We start from the raw sequence: 26,240 nt of genomic DNA, 5'->3' as shown, positions 1-26,240 counted from the left end.
TGATTATTTACGTTGTCCGAGAAGATATATGCAAACATAATAATCTATCTGTACATATATTTACCCCAGTGCTGGTACCGGTTGTTAAATTTTTCTAACATGTGATATGATTTAACTTACAGAGATGTATACATATATTTAGCATTTTGAATACAGCTATTACCACTATCTGACAGGAGGACTGGGCAAGCCAAGCAGAGCAGACTTATTCATGTAATGATTTTCTGTTTTCCCTTAAAGAAAGAAAAGTTTGATTTATAGTTGACATATTGGAGGCTACATGCTAGTACATGCCAGGATTTTGTAGAGAAAATAATTACACAAGGGTCTTTTTTGTATTCAAAACTTTACTCAAACAGTTGGTGTTTACAAAGAGTGTACAGACTTAATGCTGCTGTGGAGACAGACCCAAAGGAAACCCAACAGTAGCCAAGATCATAGCTAAAAGGTATCTGCAAAGGTCATCCTACAGAGGTTCGTAATTCTCTGCACAAGTCTGTTTTAAAGCAGGTTCAAGGGACTGCAAATGAAAGCAAACTCACTTAAATCCAAAAATGAGCTGTCGTGGTGTTTGTTGTCATCAGGGATTGAACTATCATCTGAAACTACAATCTCTAAAGCTAGCATTTATCAGAAACACAAAAACTCCACTTGGTTGAGGCAATAAGTCGAAAACAAAACGAAAATAAAAACAAACAAAAAAAAAAAACACCAGAAAAAATGCTCAGAAAGAAGATAACAATAAGCTATTTGAACAACTTTAGCAATAATAATCTTTACCTCCCGAATTCACTGCAGAGCAAACGCGAGCCTCAGTTTAAACAGCATGTCTGAAAACCAGTCAATATAATAAATATAAATACATCTGAGGTTTTCTACAGACTGTGAAAAGGACATGACAAAAATAGCTTTGTTTTCAAACTTGATGCACTTGCATAAATAAAAGTATAGTAATAACATTAATTACAATAATTATAATAAACCAAGGTATTGTAGGCCCTCTGAAGTGTAAGGCTTGGGCCTGTAAAACATGTCAAACGTCCTGTCTTCACAGTAGATGCACAATGACAACTATGTATGGGTGAACTACATACTCGTATACGTATTTCTCAACCACAAAATGTAACGCAATAAGCAACAAGATCAACCGTTGTTAAAACGGTGACAGAGAATTTTAGTTCTTTGGGGTTTATGATTTGACACAATTCTTCATAACTCAAACTGTCAACAGTCAACGGCTACAGTGTGTCTGCATCAGTGGAGAAAACAACAGAGAAAACCTCCATCAACAAGTTTCTTTATGGCAAAAATTGTGAAAACATTAGGAAAACATCAGTGAATTGTGATTTTAAATGAGAAATATGTTTCTCCTGTATAACATGTAGAGTTTTTTAGTCAACAGTTGCTAAGGGGTGGCAGAGAACAAAGAAAATATCAAATGTTTTTCACATTTAATTCATTAATGGCTTCTTCCTGAAGGAAAGGAAAAAAACGATGATATGGGAGAAAGCAAACAATCTCCAGACTGCAATGGGACATGAATGTCGATGAATATTATTCAAAGCACACAAGAGTCAGTTAAAGTCCCAGCCGTAGTTTATAAATATGGAGCCTGACAGGCCGTGGAAGAGCAGGAGGGGCGGTCAATCCTTTAAGCAGTAGCCTCAGAAAGAAAAGGATGTCACTCCATGATGGTTCGATAGATGACGGGCTCAATGTAGTCCTCTCTATATCGAGAATTGATGACCCGCTGCCTTTTGGTGTTCTGCTTGACGTCGTTTTGCGCGAAGAGCTCGAAACGCATGTCTGATGCCACCGACTGAAAACCAAAAAGGGGATACAAAAGTTACTGCTTAGTTCTACAGTTGTGATGCAAACATACAGCTGCGATGCAAACATACAGCTGCAATTGCACAACAAAGTTGGCTAGCTGTGTAGAAAAGACGGAAAAAAGAATTAATAAAAATAAAAAATACGGTCACCGGTCCCACCCTGCAGCCTTCAAAGTAGATGCACCTATGGGACCAATTTGAAAATCCTACGTCACCTCATTCTCAAGCTGTGTTCACAAAGTTTGGTGTCCATGTCATCCACCAAGCAGGGTGATGACAATACCCTATCAGCCTATCAGCCTTTTAGAGCTGAGAGGTAAGAAAAGCAGATTGCAACATTCTGCAAAGCTCATAAACCCGTTATTACTCATAACAGAACAGATAAATAGTTAAAGATTAATCGTCCCCTCATCAATTACCAACAGTCTACATTTGGAGAACTGACTGCTGTTCTGTTCTTGTCTGACAAAGGATTCTAGTTGCTCAACAGTCTCGGCTCTTTGTTGAACTTTTCACTTCATGATACTCAATGTTTTCAGTTGGTGAAGGCCAGATTCTTTATGTATGAAACCACGCCGTTGTAATGGCTGCAGTACGTGGTTTTGCATTATTTAGTGGAAATATACAAAGTCTTCCCTGAAAAGGTGTCATCTGGATGGGGCACATGTTGCTCTAACACCTGTAATACCTTTCAGTTGTCACGCTACCTTTCCAAATCTGCAAACTGTCAATTCCACGGGCACTTATGCACCTCCCATACCAGCGGAGTGCTGATTATAAGCTCCTCTTCAGTCTGGAGGACGTAATGTTCATGTTTTCCAAAAAGAATTTCAAATTTTAACCACAGAACAGTTTCCCAGTATGTATCAGCCAATTTTAAATGAGCTCTGGCTCAGAGAAGACAGCAGTGATGATGGCTTCTTTTGCTATAACCTGCATTTGTGGATGGCACGGTCAACAGTGTTCACAGACAGTGATTTCTGGAAGTTTTCCTGAGCCCATGGAGTGATTTTAATGCAGTGCTGCCTGACGGTCTGAAGATCCCAGGCATCCAATACTTTTGGATTTTGGACCTTTTCTCCTGGAAATTGGGAAAAGGTCTGAAGACCATTTCCCCACATTCCCTGAATCTGTTGGTATTATGTACCGTAGATCAGCGGTTCCCAACCCCTGGGCCGTACTGGTCCATGAGTCGTTTAGTACCAGGCCACGAGAGTTGAGGCTCGGGTGTGTGTGCTTTCTATGTTCTATTGTAAATAAAATACGAGTTTAAGTTATTCATTCCATTGTTTTTAGTTGCATTTTACACAGCATCCCAACAACTGGTGCCATATTTATTTCCACATAACAAAAAGCATTGAGATTTTTAGCTCACCATCCTTGACTTGACCCGTTTAGGCAGATCCTCATCTAGAGAGTAGATGTCTTCTCGCTTGACAGAGATTTGCGAGCCATCCTCAAATTCCACCTACACACACACACACATAGAGGAAGTGCTTAAATTAAAGCGTATTTGAATATTTCTACTCATACTGTATTGTATGTGTCACATAATAATTTTCTTCATAGCCAGAGTAGAATTCCCATTTATTCCCACCTAGGGCAACAAAGATTGACATCATCAAGTAAGTGTAACAAAAAGTGAAATGTCTGACTCTGCTCCTGACTGATGTAACAGTAAAGTTCACCTCCCTCAGGCATAAAATGTCCTCGCTCTGATATTTTATCCTGTTGGATGTTAAAGTGAATTTTTCTCATCACGACCACATTAATTCTTGTTTTAAATGTATAATTGTATTAAAGAAAAACATTTTATCTACATTAAGCTTGACAAATTTTTATGTGATTCTTCTTTGTGCCAAGAAATTCTTTAAAGATATTCATGAGAATGCGACAAACTGATCTCCCATCAACACTCGCATAAAGGCTCCTTCTATTTTCTGTTTAGAGCTTAAAAAACATGACTGATAAAGACCCTTCATCTTAAAGTATTACAAACTGGTTAGCAACCATCTGTTTAACATGACAAAATGTTCATTTTTAAACCAGACCACCAAGACTTTACAATCATCCTAACCCAGCATTTTATGTGTTGATGGAGTCTAATCAAACAGAGTTGAAGCTGATGAGGATCAGAGGGATAAATGCATGTTTACCAGGTACATTGGGATGGAGTGGGAAGCTACAAACTTGGCTCCATATATCAACCCATCTGTCCATCGAACTTGAACAGCGTCACCTTTGGCAGGTGGGCCGAGGCGGACGCAGTCCCGGTTCTACAAACACATTTAAACAAATATTGACCTCAGGCCAACTGGAAAGGGAGGGCATTTAGAAAAGGAAAATTTGAGGGCAGCTTTAGCTATCTGAGAGGTTTATTAACCTCAATATCCTCAGGGAAGAGGTTGTCGCTGAATGAGCCGTCGTCAAACACCACTTCATAAAACGTAGCCGTGGTTAGCTCCAGCAATTCGCTCTGGTAGTAACGGCCATTCTTGTATTTACAGATCACTTTTTGGCCCACTACCAGTTCCTGCATGGCAGCTTTGCTGCGCTGTGGAAGACAAACATACCGAGTGTTAATCAAATGTTATTACTTTAAAGTTAATTTTTTCCCCACAGTCCCAAGATAAAAGGTAAGACGGTGGCTGTAGTGCAATAAAGATAACTCAGAGAAATGGATTAGCAGGTTACAGCAATGTTTAAACATTATCCCTGCCCCACTGTTCAAAAAAAGATATGAACACTACACATGAGAACCAACACAAACTGGTAGTCACAACAATACCAAGGAGACTGTCAGAGCAGGTTTATTGTGTTATTCTTCTCCAGTTAGTGAATCAAAGCTTCAACGTGCAAAAGCAGAAATCTCTGTGGAAGCTTCCAGCTGTTATGGTGCTGCACGGCTGACTAAGCTTGTGCTGGAAGCTACAACGGGAGGCAAGACAGTCCTCACTTTATAAAAGCATCTTGTTGCAAAGACACTTCATCAACTGATAACATAAACCAAAAAAAAGAGAGGAATTTTAAATGCTACACAACACATGCCACAGTTCCTAACAGTAGTGTAAACAACATCAACTATTGTAATGGGTATATGGACACAATGAGCTGGAGACTGAACCACTTAAGCAGCGGTGCAGCGTGTGGCAAAGAGTTACATTAAAGTCGTCATTTAATCATTTCTATTGAGCACTCAGGGCTGAATTTTCTTTGTGTACAGGCTGTGATCAGCTGACCTGTGCGCCTACTCTGATATTTACTGCTCTTTTGTGGATTTAGCAAACTGAATTCCACAAGATACAGGCAGAGGGCTATGTGGCTGATTTCCAACCTTCTAAACATTATGAAGCTAGTACAAAAGGTAGAATTTAATGTGTGAAGCTAAACGAAATCATAACCTTGAATTTATATTGAGGTCTGCTACCCTTAATAAAACCAAACATGACCACAGCTTCACCTGCACCAGTCCAACACAGCACATCACTGTAAACCGTACAACACCACTGCAAATTAGCAGCTTAGCTTCCAACTGCCTAGTACATATTTTTCTGCAATTCAGCAACACATCATCAAATCAACAAATCTGATGTGTGACTTATGATGTCATGAGTGTCTCTAACAGTACGATGTTTAGACACGTTGCTAGACTGCAACTTCACATCTGAACTTTGAATGTATCACAGGGATGAGACGAAAAAAAAGATGTGTTGAAGGTGTAAGGAGACCATGGGATGGCATTATGTTCTTATTATGACCCAGTATCTCTATACATTCAGCTGGAAGCGCATGAAAAAATAACTAATTCAACAGTATTCATTAACCTGCACATCAAACTTAATTGCTCTTTAAATCAAAGTCCCAGAAAGCCATTCAGGGTCATTTTAAACCTTGCTGATAATGTGGAACTAACACTTCTTTACAGCGAGGAACTGAAAACGTTTTTCTGAAATAGACAATTTTAAGAGTTCACAGAAAAAGCAGTGTAAGCTCATGCTGAGAAAAAGGCAAATTTGTTTGTCGTTTCCTTTCACTGGTAATCTGTTTAACACCTTAAACACATCTTCACAGGACAGTGTCTTCAGAAATTATTACTGGCCGCACTGGGACTCTCCACGATTACCTCAGGTATGGCTGGTGCTCTATGCCTGTGGCAGGTGATGAAGACAATAAATGGCCAGTCATCTGGGTGCATGAGGACACCAGCTGCCTGAGCACATGTGGGGTGAAATGCCGTGGAGCAACGCCCATGGGAGCACTGAACACAGCAGCCTTTCACTTCCCTCTTTATCCGTTTCCTGCAGTACACACATTTCTACAGGAGAAACAAAGACAAAAGAGTTGTAAGTGGGAGGCTAGGAAAAGGAAAAACATGAGAAGCGAAGAAGGAGAAAAGAAATCGTCTAAGCCAAGCAGGAAGGAAGTCAGAAATGAATTATTAAAGGCACACAAACTGAGATGCAGACATGCTGGAGGAAATTACACAGCTTCCTGTTGACAATTTAGTGACATCATATGTCTTATTTAAACACACGTAAAAGTAGATCCTTTGACAAAGGTTCCTTTGTGTTACAGACGCGTATCAATGCTAACAAGGCCAACTGCCGTAACTGAATTCCTGCATTGTTTCCATCACAATGTTTAGATCTCAAACAAACTACAAGATAAGGATAGTGCAATCCTTTTACATTATTTTGAAATTTACTTTGGTGAGCTGACAGGAAGCTAAAAAAGTGTGTGTGTGTGTGTGTCATTACACAGTTAAGCGGTACTTTCTCTTTATTTTTAGGACATACAAAAACAAGAAGTAAAACTGTGGTGACAGTACAACAGGCACCACAGAGGTTAAACAGAAGTGATGTGTGAAAACTACAAACTCATGACATCCCAAGTGCCCTTGTGCTCGGAAGTGGAAGTGGAAAACACACACACACGCACACACAGTGGGCAACTTACCGTGTCATTTGCATTCCATGACAGATGCATTCCACATTCACAGGAACTACCTATATCCCCAAATCTACAAAACGCGTACACTCATGTATAACCCTACAGTACACAGCTGTACTGACTTACCAGTCTGAAACGTGGCAGTGGGATGGCAGAGAGGTCAACGGGGCTCCGCTCAGTGATGTTGACAAAGCGAGCTTCCAGCACAGTTATGGCACACAACACATGAACCCACCTGTGTGAAAGGCAACATGAATTGGATTTCACAGAAAGAGTATGCTGTTATGTTCAGCAAAGCACCCACATCGAATGTTAGGCCATGTCCACACTAATACATTTTCGTTTGAAAACGCATCTTTTTCTCTCCGTTTTGGCCTTCCGTCCACACTGAGACGGCGTTTTTGGCCGAGGAAAACTGAGCTTTTTGAAAACGCTCTCCAAAGCAGACACATTTGAAAACACCATTTTCGTGTTGCAGTGTGAAAACGATGATGCATGTTAGTCATATGATGCCATCGTGTGACCAATTAAACAAAGATAGCAGAGTTCGTTATACAGCAGTTGTTTTGTTTGCTCTCAATTTTGACAGCCCTGTTAAAGATTAATATCAGTTTGTACATGCTCCAGATAGCTTTTCTACAAATTCTTTAATTCTTACTCGCTTTTGCAACTTTGTACTTTTGTGTTACTTGCAGCAAGAACTCCTCATTGTTAATCCATTTAAAAAACTCTGTGCTTTTCCTCGACCTTTTGCCGCAATGTTTCAAAGAGCCGGAAAGTAAATAAACAACAGACAGAAATTATGCAGGTCGAATTGTCTCACGATTCACACATGCGCAGAAACGTAAGTGTTTTCAGGTGTTTCAGTGAATGAACAACTGTTCTGAAACGATTGAAAACGATAGAGTGGACGCGGAACGTTTTAGACAAAAACGCAGTTTTCAACGTTATCTGGATTAGTGTAGACATAGCCTTAGGGGTACACGTTATTGTCTACACATATTCAATACTAAATAAAGGAATGAAACTGTAAAAAAAATTTAATCATGTATTTTCAAAAATCTAAAGATAAAGTCGTTTCTCCAGTTGGGCTGAACTCAAGATGACTTTTGAATGATATCACTTTGACAGTGTGTGCAAATCTGCTATTTGAACTTCAGCACACTGATACCTCTCTACTCTCAAACAGGGTGTGACTAACATCATCTGAGCTAAAGGATTTTGCCTTCAGGCGCTCTCAACATAAATTCAGTACAGCTCCTGGACTCAGGTGCGTGTGAGAATGCATGTAGTCAATCTTTTCTATTTGGGTAACCACAGATGTTTGTTTGTTTGCACAACACACATATGCATTTGAAAAATTAGATTAGTTTAAAGGTCTAATGGATGAGATGGTTTTCAGAGGTAAGAGGTTAAAGGAAGCAAAAATTACAGCAGTCAAAGAGAATGACAACAATTTTATGACATAATGTCGCAACTGAGCGTGATTGACTGAATCCAAGAAGCAGGGAAATGTTTTCCTGACTGAAGTTCTTAGAACTTCGCAAACAAGTGAACAAAGGTGGAGGCAGAGCCTCAGTTTCAACCTCTTGCTGCATTACTGTGTATAAATGACAAAGTTGTGTTTAGAATATCATCACTTGTTTCTTTCAGTACTTCTTACTTGTCATTGTTGGCTCTCTGTAAAGCTCCTCCTCTCAGGGAACACAGACAGCAGTCCTGCAAAAAGAAACATGCATCATATATTTTTAGCTGTGGTATATGATTCATTTATCTTATTACACCAAACTGAATGTTTTGATACATTAGGACAGTATATTGTTCTTAGTCTACACTGGAGGAAAACCACAATTATGTAAAGGTTTGCATGAAAAAAAAAATCAGTCATATGAAACTTAATCTTGTCTGATCTTGTCCTACAAACCCAACAGACATGTGCTAGAACACGAAAAACCACCTCACCATGATTCCAGTAAATAAACTGCTGAGTGTTGCCAATAAACAAAAAGCTGCACAAAAGGAAAAAAAAAAATTCTGTTTATTTTGCTTCTAAAGATTTGGACAAAAAGACTTGAATGTATCAAGTCTCTTAAAGCCATTTAAAGCTATGCTAGGAAGTAATATTCACATTTTATTATCTTGTTAATATTTACTTTTCTGTGAATAAATATAAAAATTATTGCAAGCTATTTTTAATAGCTTTCTATACACCTTTTTTAGAAACATTTATACAAGATATAAAGCAGAAAAGCACTGACACAAGACCTGTGAATCATGGGGAAGTAACAGCTTAATGTGGACACCCTGAATCCTGATTAAAGCCCTAAGATTTGCTAAAAACAGAACAAGGACATCTGTAGCAATAACATTTTAAGTAAACCTACCAAAAAAAATATTAAAACTTTTTAGTGTACTTAAACCATAACCTCAAGTTAGATAAGACCGAAAACTTCCACAAGTAAAAAACACATAAACACAAAACTACATAACATCGTCTTTGGCTTAATGAAGTGTACAGTGGAGCACTGCCCACTAGTGGTCAAAGGGATTTGGACTATCTTCAGGACACATTCCCAGAATAGTTCCTTATTGTTTTGAGCTGATGGGAATGCTGAGAGCAAAGGGAATTTTGAGATAATCTTTTAAAACAAAAGGTGGAAAAAATACATGTCCACCAAGAGGAAGGGGCCGCTAACGCTATCTCTGCAGAGAGGAAGCAACGTCATACAGAGCCAAGTTTTAATGATGCGGCCGTCAGTTCTGTTTACCCCCCAAAAACAACAAGCCAATTCTGTAGTTCTGACGTGTACAGTTATGCCTTATTCTGTACCATGAAATATATTGTTGTTGTTATTATTATCAGTAGTAGTAGTAGTACAATGTTTTGACAGAGAGAAAGAGCTGGCATGTGCACATATGCAGACACTTTTTTTTTTTTTAAACAAAGGTATCTTCACACTCAAAAAAATTGCCAAGAGATTTTTTGCAGCAGGAGCTGCAAATCATTTCAACTTCAGTCAAATAAATTCACAATTGAAGTTTATCTGTTATACAAGTTCTGCAATTCTAGTTATTGGGAAACAGTACCAATGATTCATTCCTCTGAGGAAGGTAGCCATGAACACAGCATGTCTTTACTGGTGATCCTTTTATGTTACCTTCCAATTTTTTGTTTCAGGTACTTTCAGGTAGCGAGCTGTTCACATATTTTTGTGTGGGTATAACCACCTCATGTTTATATATTTTAAGTAAGGAGTACATGTATTGGTTTCAATGCAGCCACAGAAACTGATCTCTCAATGCCAATGGCCCCACAGTGAGTGTGTTATCATCCTATATGGTGAATGTGGCTCAGCACAAATTTATTCTTGGCCTGTAATACAGTAGCTTTGTTTACATCTTACCTCATCTAATTTTACTTTACATTTAACACTTAATTAAAGACATACACACGTGTTTTTTTGTGTGTTTTAACAGACATTCCTCCGTTTCTTTTAGCAGACAACAGAACCACTATGAAAGAGTGACACAAATGGGGCCCATTAAGATTCCAGTGGCAAGCTGCTTCCATTTATGAGCCTTTCCAAGCAGCAGACTACACTGCTAAACACTTGATTTTACTGTAACATAATCAACATACACAAGCTAACACTAATGGATGTGATGCCATTTCGACTAAATACATGTACTAAATTGTTCATTTAGATACAAGTTTATGACTAAGCAGGGCTAAAGACTTATTTTAACTTGTCAAGAAAAAAAGAAGGACATGCCTTCATTAACTAACCTCAGTGATGGCGTCAGCCTCACAGCGGGCACACAGCCATTCATCTAGCTCTGCATCATCCCTGGAAATCCCATAGCAACCTAAAACAGAACCAGAAATAAACAAACTCAGATATTTCAAAACTTAAAAGGGCAGAGATGCTAAAATCAACTTTTTGCTTATTCTTATTTTGCTTTTCTAAGTAAAATATTCTTAAACCATCAACTGTTAGCAGTGCAGAAGGTATTTAAAAAACCAAACTGAGGGCTACTGTTTGCAGCAAATTTTCCACTTTCATTACTCCCCATTTATGTTCTCTGTGAAGCAAATAACTCTAGCACGTCATTCAGCAAAACCATTCACTTGAGACTTTGTGCAGCAGCTGCTAGAAGAACTGGCTGAATCGTTTTAAGCGTCAAAGGGGTGTTTATGTGTTCATCTTTTATGTGCCTGAATTATGGTTTATTAAAGTAGCTTAAGAAAAAAAGCAGCTGAGTGCTAGTTTCCTAAAAAAAACCAAAAACAAACAGGTCTGGATGTACTAAATGTAATTAAGATTTAATTTAACAATCCCTCAGCCTTCTTCTAACTATTTTAATAGATGCATCAGAGAAAATGGGCTTACTTGTATGTACATGTACGCAGCACTGAGTGCAGCTCACCAGGCGGCTGGTACCATCCTCAGCTACATTAGGGTTAGACAGCTGCCCCTCCCCGCTGTCAGTAATCTTACTGGACTGGGTGTTAAAACACATTTCAGGGATCAGTGGTTTAGACCACTGTTGGCCCCCTGGACGGTTCACCAGTGTCACACTGGAACTCCCAGTATTGGATTCAGACTTAAAAGAGAAAAAGTTTAGAGGTTTGTTAGCATCATTGTTCTCCTCAAATTCTGATTAATCCAGTCTTTTGACCTAATACAGACCTATGGTAACTGTAGGAAACATGCAGCATATATATTGCAATCTTTATTTAAAGAGATATCCTAATATATCTAACACATTATATTATTTGCAAATGCATAGTTGCTCTTTCTACAACAGAAGCAAGGATATAATATAGATGAATACAAGACAAACCAATTTACTAATGTTTGCGACACACAGTTCACTGCTAACTGTGACAATACCTAACATGAAAAAACATGTCTTTTTTCCTCCATTTAAATGAACTGAGTGTGTCTGTGTTTAGAAAACGAGAACTTTTGTGAACCACTTGTAAAACTAACCACACCTACATAGATTACACATGGTTTTGTTAATTTAGGCCCTTAGTTCCTACCTGATGGTGAGTGTAGAAGAGCAGGCAGATAGAGCAGTAGGGAGCCTGTTGGCCCATGCGTTTGTTATATTCCCTCTCTGCAGCAGGGCTAAATGGCAGACACTGCCATAACTGGGTTAGTGGCTTTGCCCACTCCTCCTTCTCCTCTTGGATGACCTGCACATCTACATATAAATCTATGGATAACAGGTGTGGCATAAATCAAGGAAGGAGATGGTGAATCCATTATGTTTTAGGAAGACAAAGTGGAGTGATAAAACAAAAACATTAACCACCTTAGTCTTATAAATTTACAAAACTTGAGTTCATTTATTAGCAGATATAGCAAGAAAAAGATATGGGAAAAAAATTACAGCCTAAAACAAGACATAAAATCATTGTGGTAAACACAGTGCTTGGTAATCTGGCAAACTACACACCACACATTTACACAGAGGATCTAAAATACTACGTACCATCGTCACTGTGTGCCTCCCTGAACAGAGGATGATGACGAGGCAGCTTGCACAGCTGTGCTTCCTGCTGGTTCTTGACAGGCTTGCAGTACGACTGCTCGTCTGACACCTGCTGTAGAAAGAAGTGCATAGCAAGACATAACTAAAGGACACATAATGCATGTTGTAATAAACACATACAAAATTAATTTGCAGTGAGGTCTCCCTATAATCAGGCATAATGGAAGCTCTGTACTGATATGGTAAATAGTAAATGGCCTGCATTTGTATAGCGCTTTTCTAGTCCTTAAGGACCCCAAAGCGCTTTACACTACATTCAGTCATTCACCCATTCACACACGCATTCACACACTGGGGATGGCAAGCTACATTGTAGCCACAGCTGCCCTGGGGCGCACTGACAGAGGCGAGGCTGCCGGACACAGGCGCCACCGGGCCCTCTGACCACCACCAGTAGGCAAATATGGGGTTAGTATCTTGTCCAAGGATATTTGGCAGCCAGGAGGCAGCCTGGGATCGAACCACCGACCTTCTGATTAGTGGCTGACCTACCTGAGCTACAGCCACCCATGCACACTTTTCCAGATAAAAATCTGATCCAACCGTGCCTTTAAGCTTCTGGTCTCAGGTATTAAATACTTACATGATGAATCTGAGGAATCACCTTCAGCTCATCGTGCACTGGTTTCATGACAGGAATGGTGTCTTTCAGGATGACAATGCCATTATCCACGAGGGGGGATTGGATATTCTGTAGTTTAAACAGCATGAATTACATTGAACATCTCAGATTTTAGAATAATGGCTATTAAAATTCAACATGCCAACGAGAGATTATAAAAAGACTACAATGTTAATAGAGATTAGTGTGCAAACATCCTACACAGAAAGATGCACCAGTACAGAGCAACCAGACAGTCCTGTGGCTGTTTTAGTTTGGACACTCACATGCGTATTACCAAAGCAAGCGCTTTTAGTGGAACCTAAGATTGTTCATCGGGCGGTGAGACAATTCCCTTTTTGGATGCTAGTTTGTTTGCCTGTTCTCCATCACTTCCTAAATTTGTTAATCAATCTGGGTGAATGTCTTAGAGTTAAGATGTGTGCCCTTCCGCTAGCTAACTTTTGTTCATGTAATAAAAATACATTTTTACCAAAACTGCTATTAAATAAATCTAAACAATATAACATTGCATTGCATGCATCATCTAGTGATCAAGGTAGACCCAATTTCGTCTACAATCAGGATTACCAACATCCGGAGAGCTTTTCTGAGTTATTTTACAACACTCAGATCCTGACAAATTATATTATAACTCATCTCAAAACAAACTGCAACAGCATGCCTGTGTTACGTGTACGCTATTGACATAACTTGCACATTTACATTGCTGTTTTGTTTTTTAAAATACATTTTGCTCAACAATTTTTCATGCAGTGACACTCTGGGGTAGTTAAAATGTCCTGTTAGCCACATCTGTAAATAAGTGTTCATCAAGCTAATAGTGCCTGTAATTAATTACTTGCAAACAAGAAAAACAATAAATATTAGTGCTGTCAAAATTAACGCGTTAACGCAAATTAATGCGCCGTCATGGTCAACGCGATTAAAAAATTTTTTAACGCAATTAACGCATCTGGAGTGCAGAATGACTCAAAATCCCTGAAATGTTTCCGTCAACGCATTTCGGGCAGTTTGATGAAGCATATGTTAGTCGGGGATGCTGGTAGGACTTTGGATAATGCATCACTCAGCTTGCGACAAACCACTCACGGAGCATCGGGGACTCAGTAAGTCTACCTTGGAAATATTGAGTGACACAATTGCCAAGTGGATTGCAACAAACTGCATATGTATTAATATCGTTGAGAACAAGCGCTTTACTTTTCCTCGTTTCAAGGACTTGAAGTGCCTCACCAAGAGTGACAGAGTGGATAAATGTTTCAAATCAAATCAAAATGTATTTCTATAGCACATAATAATACAACAAAGTTGACCAAAGTGCTTCACAGTTAGTCAGAGCAATAGCATAAGACAGAATAAAAAGAAACAGTTAAAAGAAACAATATGAACAATATGGGTAAAAAAACAAACAAACAAAAAAAACATAACTAGCTTGAATCAAAAGCCAGATTAAAATAATAGGTTTTAAGACGCAATTTAAAAGACTGGATGGACTCGGAGGAACGAATATAAGGAGGGAGGTTATTCCAGAATCTGGGAGCTACGACAGCAAAGGCCCGATCACCTCTGGACTTCAGACGAGACCTTGGTTGCATCAGGAGCTTTTGATTGGAAGATCTAAGTGCCTTATTAGGGATATATAAATGGAGTTGTTTGCATAGATAGCTGGGAGCCAAATTGTTTAAAATTGTAAAGGTAAGCAAGAGAATTTTGAAATTGATACGATATTCAACAAGGAGCCAGTGTAGGTTGGCTAAAATTGGTGTGATGTGGGCATAATTTCTAGTACCAGTTAAGAGATGCGCAGCTGCGTTTTGAACTAACTGGAGCCGGTGAATAGAGGAAGATGGGAGGTCCGAGTACAGGGAATTACAGTAGTCTAATTTGGAAGTGATAAGAGCGTGAATGAGCTTTTCAAGGTCCTTCAAAGGGAGTTATGGCTTTGCTTTAGATATCTGACGCAGCTGGTAGAAACTGTTTTTTACCACAGAGATCTGTTTAGTTTAAAAAAAGCTGTGCAGGAAAACACCAAGGTTTCTAACAGTGAGCGAGAGATGGCTGGCAAGGCGCCCTAAGGCATCAGTTAGTTGTTCCAGCGGGGTGCGATTATCAAAAACTGTAACTTCTGTCTTATCCTCGTTCAATGTTTTTTGTGAACATAAATGTTCAAGATGTTCAATAAACATTTTAAGTGCATATACTTTCCCTTTTTTCTCAAGTCTGTTTGCTCATGCAAAATGAAATGCGATTAATATAAAATGAAAATGGATGATATTTAATCGTGATTAATCAAAATTAATCCACAGTAACCCTGTGATGAATCTGATTAAACATGATTGACAGAACTAATATATACATATTAGTGTACACTTACCAATTAGTATATAGGTTTTTTAAAAAGTTGTATTTCACAGGAGAGAACCTGTGCTAAAAGATTGAAGAAAACTATTCAAATTCTCTTTGAATTTGAGTATACATTATTTGTATTTATTTGCCATTTACTTCATTATATTGCATAAATGTCAGTTAAAAGCTTAAATATAAAGTTGAAAAAATTTAATTGCAACCCGGCTAGAGATCAACTAACTGCGATTAATTGCAGAAAAATGTGAGATTAATTAAGTTAATTTTTTTAATCTATTGACAGCACTAATAAATATGTTTTTATCATTAGTTTGTTTGGTGTTTATGAACAGCCGTTTTTGCCATATGACTATATACAGTACTACAGTGAAGATACATGTCTGTGTTTTTATATGAGTGAGCAAGCAGAGAAGGCCTGAAGAGGAAGAAAAACAAATTAATTAAAATAAATCAGCCATAGCGCAGATTTCTGCCTGTCAGTTTAATATAATCTGAGGCAGGATCTGCACTAATACATGAATCATCATTTCTCATGCTGGGGTTAGTCTACTCAGAGGGAAACTTATGTTTTGAGTTGTCACATCTGCTTTCTAGGAACAGGCGTCAGTACTAGAAAGCAAAGATGTGATTAAAAGCTGCATTGGCCAGCCTGCTGGCCAATGCATGCACTGTCTATTATAAATATAAAAACATATTTTTTGTCATTTTTATATTAAAGAAATATAAAAACAAAGTCAAACCTTTCTCTTGTTACTCTTGGGAGCCTCAGTTTCCACTTTGTTCACATCTTGTGGCTGTGTGTGAACCAGCGGGGAAGCAGGTTTGCTTATGGGCTCAACTTGAGGCTTCTCGACTTCAGCCAAAGCTTCGACAGGCACAGACGTTTTGGGTTTATGTTCTTCTTTCTCCATCACCACAACATTTTGTGCTTCTTGTTCATTCTGTGCTACTTTGGTCATAGTGATTTCAAATTGAGGCCGTGCCTTCATTTGCTCACAGTGCGGCGCCTGAGATGAAGATGGAACCGGCGTTAAGGTTTTGTGCTGGAGATGGCGGGCCTGGTGCTCTCTGGCATAGCTGTGCACATGTAGCTGTGTGGTGGGTTGTCGCTGCGTCTCTTGACTGTAGCTCTGCACCTGAAGAATATCTTTAGGACTCAGAGTCCTGTGGAATAGCAGACTGGCAACACCCATTTTGCGGGCAGGCTGAGTTCCAACTTCTGTCCACATAGAGGCTGCTGAGACTGAGAGATGCCCGTTTCTGGACCTGGACTGAGATGAGATTGCAGGTGCACGTGTCTTGGTATAATGAGGAGGGCAGCCACTGTCACCCTTACTTTGGGACAGGCCCCTGTGAAATGGATCCATTAGCGTGAGCTTGGTTGGAGTGACAACCAACTTCGGTGGGCCTGTAAATTAAATGAAACAAAAAATAAGTTTTGCTACACTGTTTAACTCCACCATCAAGCAGTAATTGTTATTGGACTCTTGGTTGCCATACAGGAATCAGTGAGACGATATTAATACCTTTATTTCTTTTGCCATCTTGTGCCACAGCCCGTGGAGGTATAAGACTGAGTCTAGGACGCTTTCCATACTGCTCTTCGTCTTCATCTTCAACCTGAGGCACAACTTCTTCGAGCACTTCCAGACACACCCGGTGTCTTTTGGTCTCTATTCTTTGTTTAGTGCTGAGATTCAACAAAACAGATTTGCCCAGTTTCATCAATGTTTTTCTACCATTTAATGTGAAGTAATGTGAAGTAATATGAAGATGTATTCTAAACATATGTTGTAAAAAAACAAGATACCTATTAATACATCAGTGAGATTAATCCATGAACACCATATGTACCAGTAAAACACATGTGAAGAACATGCAGAATTAATACTTTTGATACCTTAAGGTAAATTTGCTAATAAAGCACACTTGTGAAGTACTTAATTGCTACTGTTACAAAAGGGGAAAGGAACTAAATATCTTAATATTCTGCTAAAGCTGGTTTTATGGTCCCACAAAAGGTGGCACCCCCGCTGTCAGCTCGACTCCAGCGACTGCCCATCTTCCTACAGTGTGCACTGTTGCCAAACAGAGGCAGTGTACAAAGTATGTATTAGAACCAGTCTATGAACCACTCTTGCTTGTACTCCTATAGCCAGCCGTGGACAAGAGTAAAGTTATGACATACAATGAGATAAAGTGAAACCACGTGTAAAAATACTGGCAGCAGCCACTGGTACCCCTAAGCCACCCATAGCTACAGCTATGGTATCAATTTCAAACTTCTATGTCGCATTGTTCTCAAGCTATCACCTCTGACCTTTTTGAACCCAAAAGGTCAGAGGTCACTGAGACCAAAACTCATCCAAGATTGTGAGTAGATACACCTATAATGTCAATTTGATGCTCGTTGTCTTCATAGAGGAAAAGTTCATTTTCACGAGGAGATTAATTTATACAGTAAATGGCCCACCTCTTCCACTGTCCGTCCTCCCCACAGCTCTTGATGGAGCTAGCCTCAGTGCTGCTGGTGATGTCATTAAATGACTCATCCAAGAACTCCTTAGCTTCTGGGGTGGGTCGTGAATGGTCAATGGGCACCAGGTCTCGGCCTTCCAGCCACTGTTCGTAGCGATCTGGCTGGTATTTTTTCACAAAGACATCCATGGAAATCTTCACCATGTCTCTACGGCATGAGCACTAAAAGGGAAAAATGCATACACAGACTCTCTTTTAAGTAATAAGAAAACGTATTTCTTTCCACTAAGATAAGAATCAAATTGGGTCCCCGACACTGAATGACTCTCCTCACCAAAACTGCCTGCTTGCCATATTCAATCCATCTCTCTGTAGCAAAGTTGGTGGACTCTGCACAGTTGAAGCCGTGGTTGAAACCAGCATGATAGGAATAGGGGAAAGTGATCATGAACTCCCCAGCCTCCTGAGTAATCTAATGAACAGATAATAAAACAATAAGCAAGTGCAATTCTTGCATTTAGCCTGTGTCGTGGCTAAAAATACAATAAATTGTTACAAAAAAGTTACCCTTTCGAATGGAATGCTGTATTTCTTTAGTACAAAAGGAGAGATCAGCGTCATCTTGTGCCTTAGAAAGGCATCACAATTCTGAGCGCTATTGGGAAAGAAGCCTAGAAGGAAAGACATCAAATCTTTTGTGAAATATTACAGTACAAGAATCCATGACTGTGATGTATTCATTGTATAGCTATATAACACATATCTACAGAAAATATCCTACTGGCCACCTACCTTGAGCCAGACGCTCAAATCTTTTCCCATGCTCTGGAGGAATACAATACCTGCAGACAATCAAATGCTGAAAATTACTTTGTGCATGTATCCATCTGCCCTAGATTTTTTCAGCCTGGTTTCTATGCACAAGTTAAGTTGAATGCTTTCTTTCGTTTTAACACTGTGTACACACTTAACAGTTAACTGCTTTTTCTGCCTCTTCTTTAACACCTTGAGAGACGAAACTGTCTAATGTAAATGAAAACCATCAAAGGCCTCAGCACCCACGCATGAAACAGCACTCATGCCCAACCCACAACCCCCGAGTTTCGAGCAGACATGAGAAACCACTATTTAAAAAAAACAGAACAACAAAAAAAACAACAACACTTTGTTCAAGTTACCATTAGATAAAACAAATTACAGTTGTAAATCAATTAACTAACTAGCATGCATCTTTACCATGATTTAGGGTCTCCAAAGTGCAAATAATTGATACTGTAGAGGTCCATGTCCTCTGTGTGCCATGGAAAGGTGGTCTTCCACATGCCAAAATACAAGTAGGGTGTATTAACACCCTCAATAGTGATGCCGCTGTCACGCTCCACAGTATCCAAAATGGTGTCCAGATGGCAAATATTCCACTCCCTGACATCCTACCAGTAAACAGAAAAGAAAACAAGATATATATATTTTTTAATGAGACTTAGAAACAGAATCAGTCAGTACAGTATGATCAGTGATGTCATCGGCTTGTGTGCCGGGTGAAATAATGCTAACTCACTGGATCATACAATGTTCCATTAACATCTGCCCCATATAAAGGAGCATTAAAGGTCACGTTCTTCCAGTACTTCCTTTCCAGCTCCTCAAAGTTATCATAATGTGGACTACAGTACCTGTAAAAGAAGAAAAAGAAATTAAAACAGTTTATTATCATTGACCCCGTACACAGATTTAAAGCATGAAAATATTGAATATGTTAGTATTTGTACTCAAGACACATCAGAAAATAAAAATCTTCAACCTCTTTAATTTTGCGCTTCTCACCTGTTGCTGTTGGCAACCCTGCGAAACTCTCTCACCGTCATGGATCTCCTCTGTATGTTGTACTGCGTGAAGAGACCTGACACACCCGTCACAACCTGCTGAATGGGTGCAGGTATCACCAAGTCATCTATGTCTTCATAAGAATGTCTGGGCTTCCATTCTTTTGGTGGGACAATCTTGGAAGAAGACATTAGACAGTGAAGCTTTGAAAATGGCTAGATAAAAATATCAAATAATGGCCCAAGTGTTATGTTGTGTTAGCACTTACTTTAGCCAGGCCTGCTTTATGTGCTCCCTTCGACTCCATATATGCAACATAGCGCCTGAAATCCTTGAATTCCTCAGCAGTGGGATAAAAAGTCATAATCCCCTTGGAAGCGTCCAAAGCCATTTCCAAAACTTGATGGCAGCGCCTGCAAATGTAAATGGTCAAAGTATTTTGTATGCAAATTTGCATGCAAAAGGAAACACATTTAAGTGGAACTTACATGTCGCTCTTCACACATAAAGAGTAAACAAATAAATTTAGTTTTTTCAATGTAAAATAAGGTACTGTGCAAAAGTCTTGAGCCACAACTTTTATATAATTTTTTTTTTGCTAGGAAAATGAGAAAGATCTGCAAACATACATGGAAATACAGTAGAAGACAAAAAGAGTCTGACAGTCAATATTTGACCACCTTTATCCATCAACACAGCCTGAACTCTCTTAGCCAAGTCTTCTTATAATTTCTTTATATTTATATAATGTCTTGTTATTCTCTTGTGACTCAGCCTTGGGCTGGTTCTCATATAGCGCTTTTCTACTCTGCACAAAGAATGGCAAGAAGCTGTTGCATTATTAACTGCAATACCCGGTCCCATGACAGCCATGGGAAGCCGACGGGTAAAAAGATCGGTTTTTATTGGATTCCGCCGTGGAAGAAAAATTGTTCAAGCCATGTTTCCGAAGTAACAAAAAGCCTACGGATGGCCTGGATTGCAGCGATTCGAAGACCAAATATAACGTTCCAGAACACTCCAGCTCACATGTTAGTCTGCTCCAAGCATTTCCACAAAGGTGAGTCTTTTGTTGTCGTTATTACATAATTTATCATAACATAATTGTTGATTTAGGTTAGGATAAGTCTTATATTGATTTGAATTGAATTTGCTGCGCTGTGCTGCTTTGTTTGCTGTTGCTTTGCGGGCTAATGTTTGCTGTCTTGTGTTTTGTAGGCAAACCAGCCTACAAAATGCTGAAATGCGATCCAAACTGGGCACCTTCTATCAACATGGGTCATACCGAGTTTAAAGCTGCTACCACAGCGAGATTTGATCGGTTAAGAGGGAGCGCGAGATCAAAACAGCCACGAAAAGTCCTGCATATATGTGCCCAAGCATTGTATTTAAGCAATCAAGTGGTTCAAGGTTCAAAGTTCAAGGTTCCCTTGAACCTTGTACCTTGAACCTTGTATTGAAGCAATCAAGTGATGAATAACTGTTTTGCAGTATGTTGATTTGTTTCTCACTGAAGTAGCTAATAAAGCACAATGGAATACAGTTTTGCCTCCTTCCTGTAGGATTCTATAATAGAATGAAACAATGATGCCAGTTATAAATAAAGACAATAAATTGAATGAATTATGAAACACTTATTTTATTTTTATTGTATCTGAAAATGTTGTGTAATACTGCAACCTGAAACGACAAATAGACTGCCACACGTATCTATAATGCAATGCGCGAAAGTCACGTGGCCTGTCGAGCTCTATTGGAACAAATTACTGACTTAACAAATCAAATCCTCTGAAAATGTGCAGGTACAAGAACTGGACTGAAAATAAGTGAAAAAGCAGCCAATGTCTAAAGAAAAACTATGAAAGACCTTCAGAAAACCGTCAGAAATTATTTCTTGAGACCAATTTAAAAATGACAAGAAATTCTGGCTCCTTGGAAGCGAAATATATAGAAACAAGTAGTGTCTCAAGACTTATGCACAGTATTTGATTTATATTTATGATTTTATTGATATTATTCATAGTGCAACTCAACTAAATCTTTACGCTGCAGTAAGCAGCCGTCAAAATATAGTGTTATAAATACTAGTGGTTTCAGTTGTTGTGCCAAAAAGTGATCGCCTGCCAAAAACTGATTTCCAATGTTTCTGTGTATTTTTTATGTGTAATACCTTTACGTATTAGGGCTCGCAAAATCGCTAGCCCGACGTCCCGGGGCTAGCGATTTTTCCAGTCGGGCTACCAAAATCTAACTCAGCCCTGCCCGTCGGGCTATCATAGGAAGGAAAATATATGTCTATGCTTTTGCATTCTTTCGCCAATGTAGCTGAGTAATTATGTCATTGGCATCGATGAGCCACTGTCAATATGTGACATATTGAAATCGCGTTTGAATTTGCGCTTGTTTTTTTTGCTTTCACTTTCATTTTGCCATCGCGCGAACGGTGTGTAGAGAGCAGCAGCACTGATTGGTAAGTGACAATTAATTGCGCACCAATTCCTCTGACTTTGTCTTATCACTCATTAGCTTACTATTCAAACATGACAAGTGAAATCTCTCGCAGCAAGCTTAAACATGTGAGAGGTTGAGTGCGCAAAGAATCGCTGACCATTATGTAAGTACGTGTGTAAAAGCAGCAGGATTTACGCTGGTATTTTAGTTCTGCTGAGCCAAATAAGACAGGTCAGGGTGAAGAAGGGGCAGCCAAAGAAAAGCTTACCACAAAACGGAAAAGTTATGACAAATCAGACTATGAGGCAAAAAGAAAGCGCAGCTTTTTTGGTTTCATGGACAAAATAATTTCTGTGGCTGGAATATGATGAGCTAAATAACATGATGTTCTGACAGGTGTGTTGTGAGTTTCATTTGATTTCTGAGTCGACAAGCACCTTTGTTACTGGGACCAGTAATTTTAAGAAAGACCCCGTCAGAACCCATGAGAAATGCAAGAAATGCATTATTGCCCAGTCTGCAGTATCTTTCCCAGAACAAACAGCAATTGCAAAAAACATACTAAAAATAAACCAAGCACAACAAGAACTCCTGAAAAATCTGTTTAGAACAGCGTACTATGTTGCAAAGAGTGAACTACCACTGGCAAAATTTAGCAGTCTTTGCAAACTTCAAAAAGCAAATGGCCTAGATCTTGGTTCCACTTGCCTCTTACCCGTAACTCCAGTGGAAATTTCAGATTCAGGATCTGACACAGACTGATTCATGTTCTACACAGTTCTTACAAGTTCATAGAAATTTCTGTTCAATTTGAACCAAGTATTTGAGTTGATGATTGTAATTTTTATACAGTTGTTGTAATTTTTTTTTTTTATTAATTTTTGTTTCCATTACAATATTATACTTTAATGTATAATATTGTAATGGAAACAAAACATTAAAAAAAATTGCTTTATTTTTTATTCGGGCTACTTAAATTTATTTTGGGCTACCAAAAACTGAAGAATGCCTGCCCAAAGGGCTACCAGAGATTTTGAAATTTTGCGAGCCTTGCGTATGTTCGTAAATAGACTTCGGTGAACAGGGTTTACAAAGGGGTTTAAAAAATTATTAACAGATAATTAAAAAATTATCTGTTTTTCAAGTATCTTTACAATTCTGTGTTATTGTACTTACATTATAACCAATCTGGTACTTTGTCCCAACTTAAAATATTTTTACAGAACTATTGTAATATTTGCTGGCATTTCTGCTGTCCTGTTGGACAGCTTACTCTTACAAAAGACATTTTTAATGTTAATGACATTTTTTAACTGCATAAATAAAGGTTATATAAAAGTCACTGCTAAAAACTGATTGCGGCTTCTACCTTGTTACACAAATGTTGTTTGTGGCTCAAGATGACTTTATGTCATCCATAAGGGATGCATTTGATATACGTTTAACATATTATAGCCCAACAAGTTACTTATAGCAGTTTAAATATGAGCAATCAGTTTTTGGCAAATACCGGAAATCAGTTTTTGGCAGACAATCACTTTTTGGCACAACACCGTCAAGACCGTCACAGCGCCTCAGTACTCAATACGTCCTGTAGTGGGCGCACACCACGTACACGTTTACCGTTGAATTAAAACGCTCCCACGGTCTTGCACAGAAAACATAACCTTATTTAATGCGAATGTGTCCTTAAATGTCTTTGTTGTCTGTTCGCACTTGCACACAAGTTTCAGCATTGTATTAACGTGGAACAAGCTAGCCTGTTAAGTACTGTGACCGCCCCCAAAAAACCTGCGGCCATTTATCCGTCTCTTTAATTCGGACTCGCAGATGAAGTCCACGAAACAAATATTTGCTCATTTACAAACTTGCTAAACAAACAGGAAACGATTCATGTAACGGCACTTAATGTTAGCATTAGCCACTATGATAGCATAGCACTGGTGTCCGATTTGGCTCTGATGACGTCCGCAACACTGCAAACTAGGACATAGTACTAAAAGTGAACTGTATGACTAAACCTTAATTCCAAAGTGACAGACAGCAGATTCGAGAAGGCTTGCGTTAACTAACCTAACCTTAGTTCACGTTAACACCGACATGGGTTGAGACTATGCTCCGTATTACAATTTCAACCAACGCTAGTATACACTATCCAGCGAATTCGTATAGTGTCCTCTTTGCAAACTTGCACAGCGGTAGCTTGAGTTCTTACATCACAGGTATATAAAATTATTCCAAAAAGCATCGTTTGAAATGACTATTCGGATTGAATTACACAGACAACACTAAAAGTGAAACTATCATTTGTCAAGTCAATGATGTTTTGTCAGGAAATAGACTGCACCCTGAAAGGGCTAGCATCGCCCTCTACGTATTAGCATCGTAAGTTTAGAAGTTCACATTCTACGACGAAGACAGCTCGACATGCACGTACCTACCACCGCTGCTTAATTCTCTCAGAAGCAGTCCCTCGCGTTGTTGATATCGTCGTAATCAATACAAGCGGCCACCTGGAACATAACAGACAAAACACAGCTTGCTAACTAAGCCCCCTGTGAGTAGACCAGTATCCTCCATTACCAGCTCTACGCATGTACACGCTCCTCGGATTTTGTTTACCACAACACGCATGGGAGACGCTTAGCCAATCATAAAGCCACTCTGAGTTACGTCATAAGACCGCAAAAACCGTCTTTCTGTAACCATAAGATTTGATTTGACAGTATCGGTCAAGGGAATAGTTCACTTTTTACCTATAAACGATTGATATCATTATATTTAATTTTTTAACACATGTTGCTAAGATGTTCATATTACAGTTTTTATTCTTTAAAGTTTCAGCTCAAGATAATATAGAAAAAGGTATTCATTCAGTAGGGTATAGAAAGTTCATCAAATGCAGGTAGACAGATTTCTGCAGTATCCACAAACATGCTAAACATACAATAAATGCTAATAAAAGCACTAACACATAAATACTACTAATAAATACACATTTATTACGACAGAAAACTATACAGTAACCTGGTGAACAGTGTACAAGAGTGCATTACAGTACAGAACAGTGGAGAAAGTTCCACACTGACCTCTGGACAGCGAGGACAGGGCCAGTTCAGTTGCAACATCTGATGATCAGAGGTATTTCCAGTGAAACATTTTAATGTTTTTCTCTGCAATTTAAATCCTATAGTCAACGACAATACAGCAAAGACATCATACGAAGTGCTGAAATGTTGTTTTTTTTAGTGTCAGCCGTCTATTTCACAAGTTGAAATGGCAGCGAACAAAAGCTGAATAGGTCTTGATGCATTCTCAATCATCCAGGAAAATAAATCTCCAAAAGTTGATTCTGTTCATCTGGACGTAGCGTTTTCTAGGAGAAACGTTTAGTGAAAAGGGAAAGACCATCTCTGAATCGAGGTGGGGGCCTGAGGGTACATCTTTCGCCATCTTACAATGCTGTGATTGCAGCCATTCCCCAACTCTCTGTGAATGGTACTCATGGCCATTGATCAGTGGTCTTTGATCAGTGGGTTTTGGTCAGTGGTTGTTGATCAATGGTCATGAGAATTTGCATAATTATGATTAAGGAACTGACCTCACAGCCCATTGTTCCTTCAGTGGGCTGGTTTCAGTCATTATGCAAATGTACTGTTTATAAGATTGGGGAAACCTGCAGTCAGCTGAGACTGAAGAAGTCACTTGGATGAGTGACGAAACGTTTCTCCCAGAAAACGCTACGTCCAGATGAACAGAATCAACTTTTGGAGAAAAGCTGAATAGGTTAAAAAAAAAGTTTTAAAATAATGTTCCTCAATTACCCCCTCAACTTGAGGGAGTAGGGACAAATAAGTAAATACTTCTACCTACTCATTTTCAAACAAATAATGGAATAATATTTTGTAATGATTGTGAAGGCTCATGTTTGAAATGTTTGAAATAAATGAACTGAACTGAACTGAACTGAATTAAACAACAGCAACTCAGAGAAACAGGACATGGCCTCACCTTATTTAAACTCAAGTGAGTTCCTTTCTAATGTTAGAAAATTGCCACTTTTTGCAGTAGATAGTAACTCAAAAGTTACATTCAGACTAAACTAATCAGATGCATCTGTTTAGTTTACTGTCTCCTTTTTTAAGGAGTCGAAA

General features: G+C 38.8%; 1 protein-coding gene across 4 annotated transcripts; it reads right to left on the bottom strand.

Annotated features, from left to right (window-relative positions):
- Positions 1–24,710, bottom strand: LOC146497994 (lysine-specific demethylase 4A-like). Of its 4 annotated transcripts, none has more exons than XM_085140226.1 (23): positions 24,524–24,710; positions 19,904–20,048; positions 19,636–19,811; positions 19,370–19,484; positions 19,048–19,241; positions 18,604–18,653; positions 18,379–18,482; positions 18,146–18,283; positions 17,807–18,033; positions 16,860–17,023; positions 16,074–16,741; positions 12,928–13,035; positions 12,285–12,393; positions 11,830–12,005; positions 11,174–11,387; positions 10,570–10,649; positions 8,446–8,501; positions 6,909–7,017; positions 5,956–6,147; positions 4,216–4,386; positions 3,989–4,108; positions 3,208–3,300; positions 3–1,819 (listed from the first exon to the last, which is right to left on the bottom strand). In XM_085140226.1, exons 2-23 carry the CDS (start codon positions 20,024–20,026, stop codon positions 1,682–1,684), a joined length of 3,525 nt encoding a protein of 1,174 aa, XP_084996352.1. In that variant the 5' UTR covers positions 20,027–20,048; positions 24,524–24,710; the 3' UTR covers positions 3–1,681. The 4 variants fall into 4 exon arrangements, with proteins under 4 accessions (XP_084996353.1, XP_084996352.1, XP_084996351.1 ...); XM_085140225.1 differs by having other exon boundaries at positions 5–1,819; positions 12,285–12,396; positions 24,528–24,710; XM_085140224.1 differs by having other exon boundaries at positions 8–1,819; positions 12,285–12,396.
- Positions 24,711–26,240: the final 1,530 nt, after the last annotated feature.

Source organism: Neolamprologus multifasciatus, chromosome 18 (assembly GCF_963576455.1).
Source record: "Neolamprologus multifasciatus chromosome 18, fNeoMul1.2, whole genome shotgun sequence".
NCBI lineage: Eukaryota > Metazoa > Chordata > Actinopteri > Cichliformes > Cichlidae > Neolamprologus > Neolamprologus multifasciatus.
Note: the sequence above shows the minus strand (reverse complement) of the source record. Positions and strands in the feature narration are given on the sequence as shown.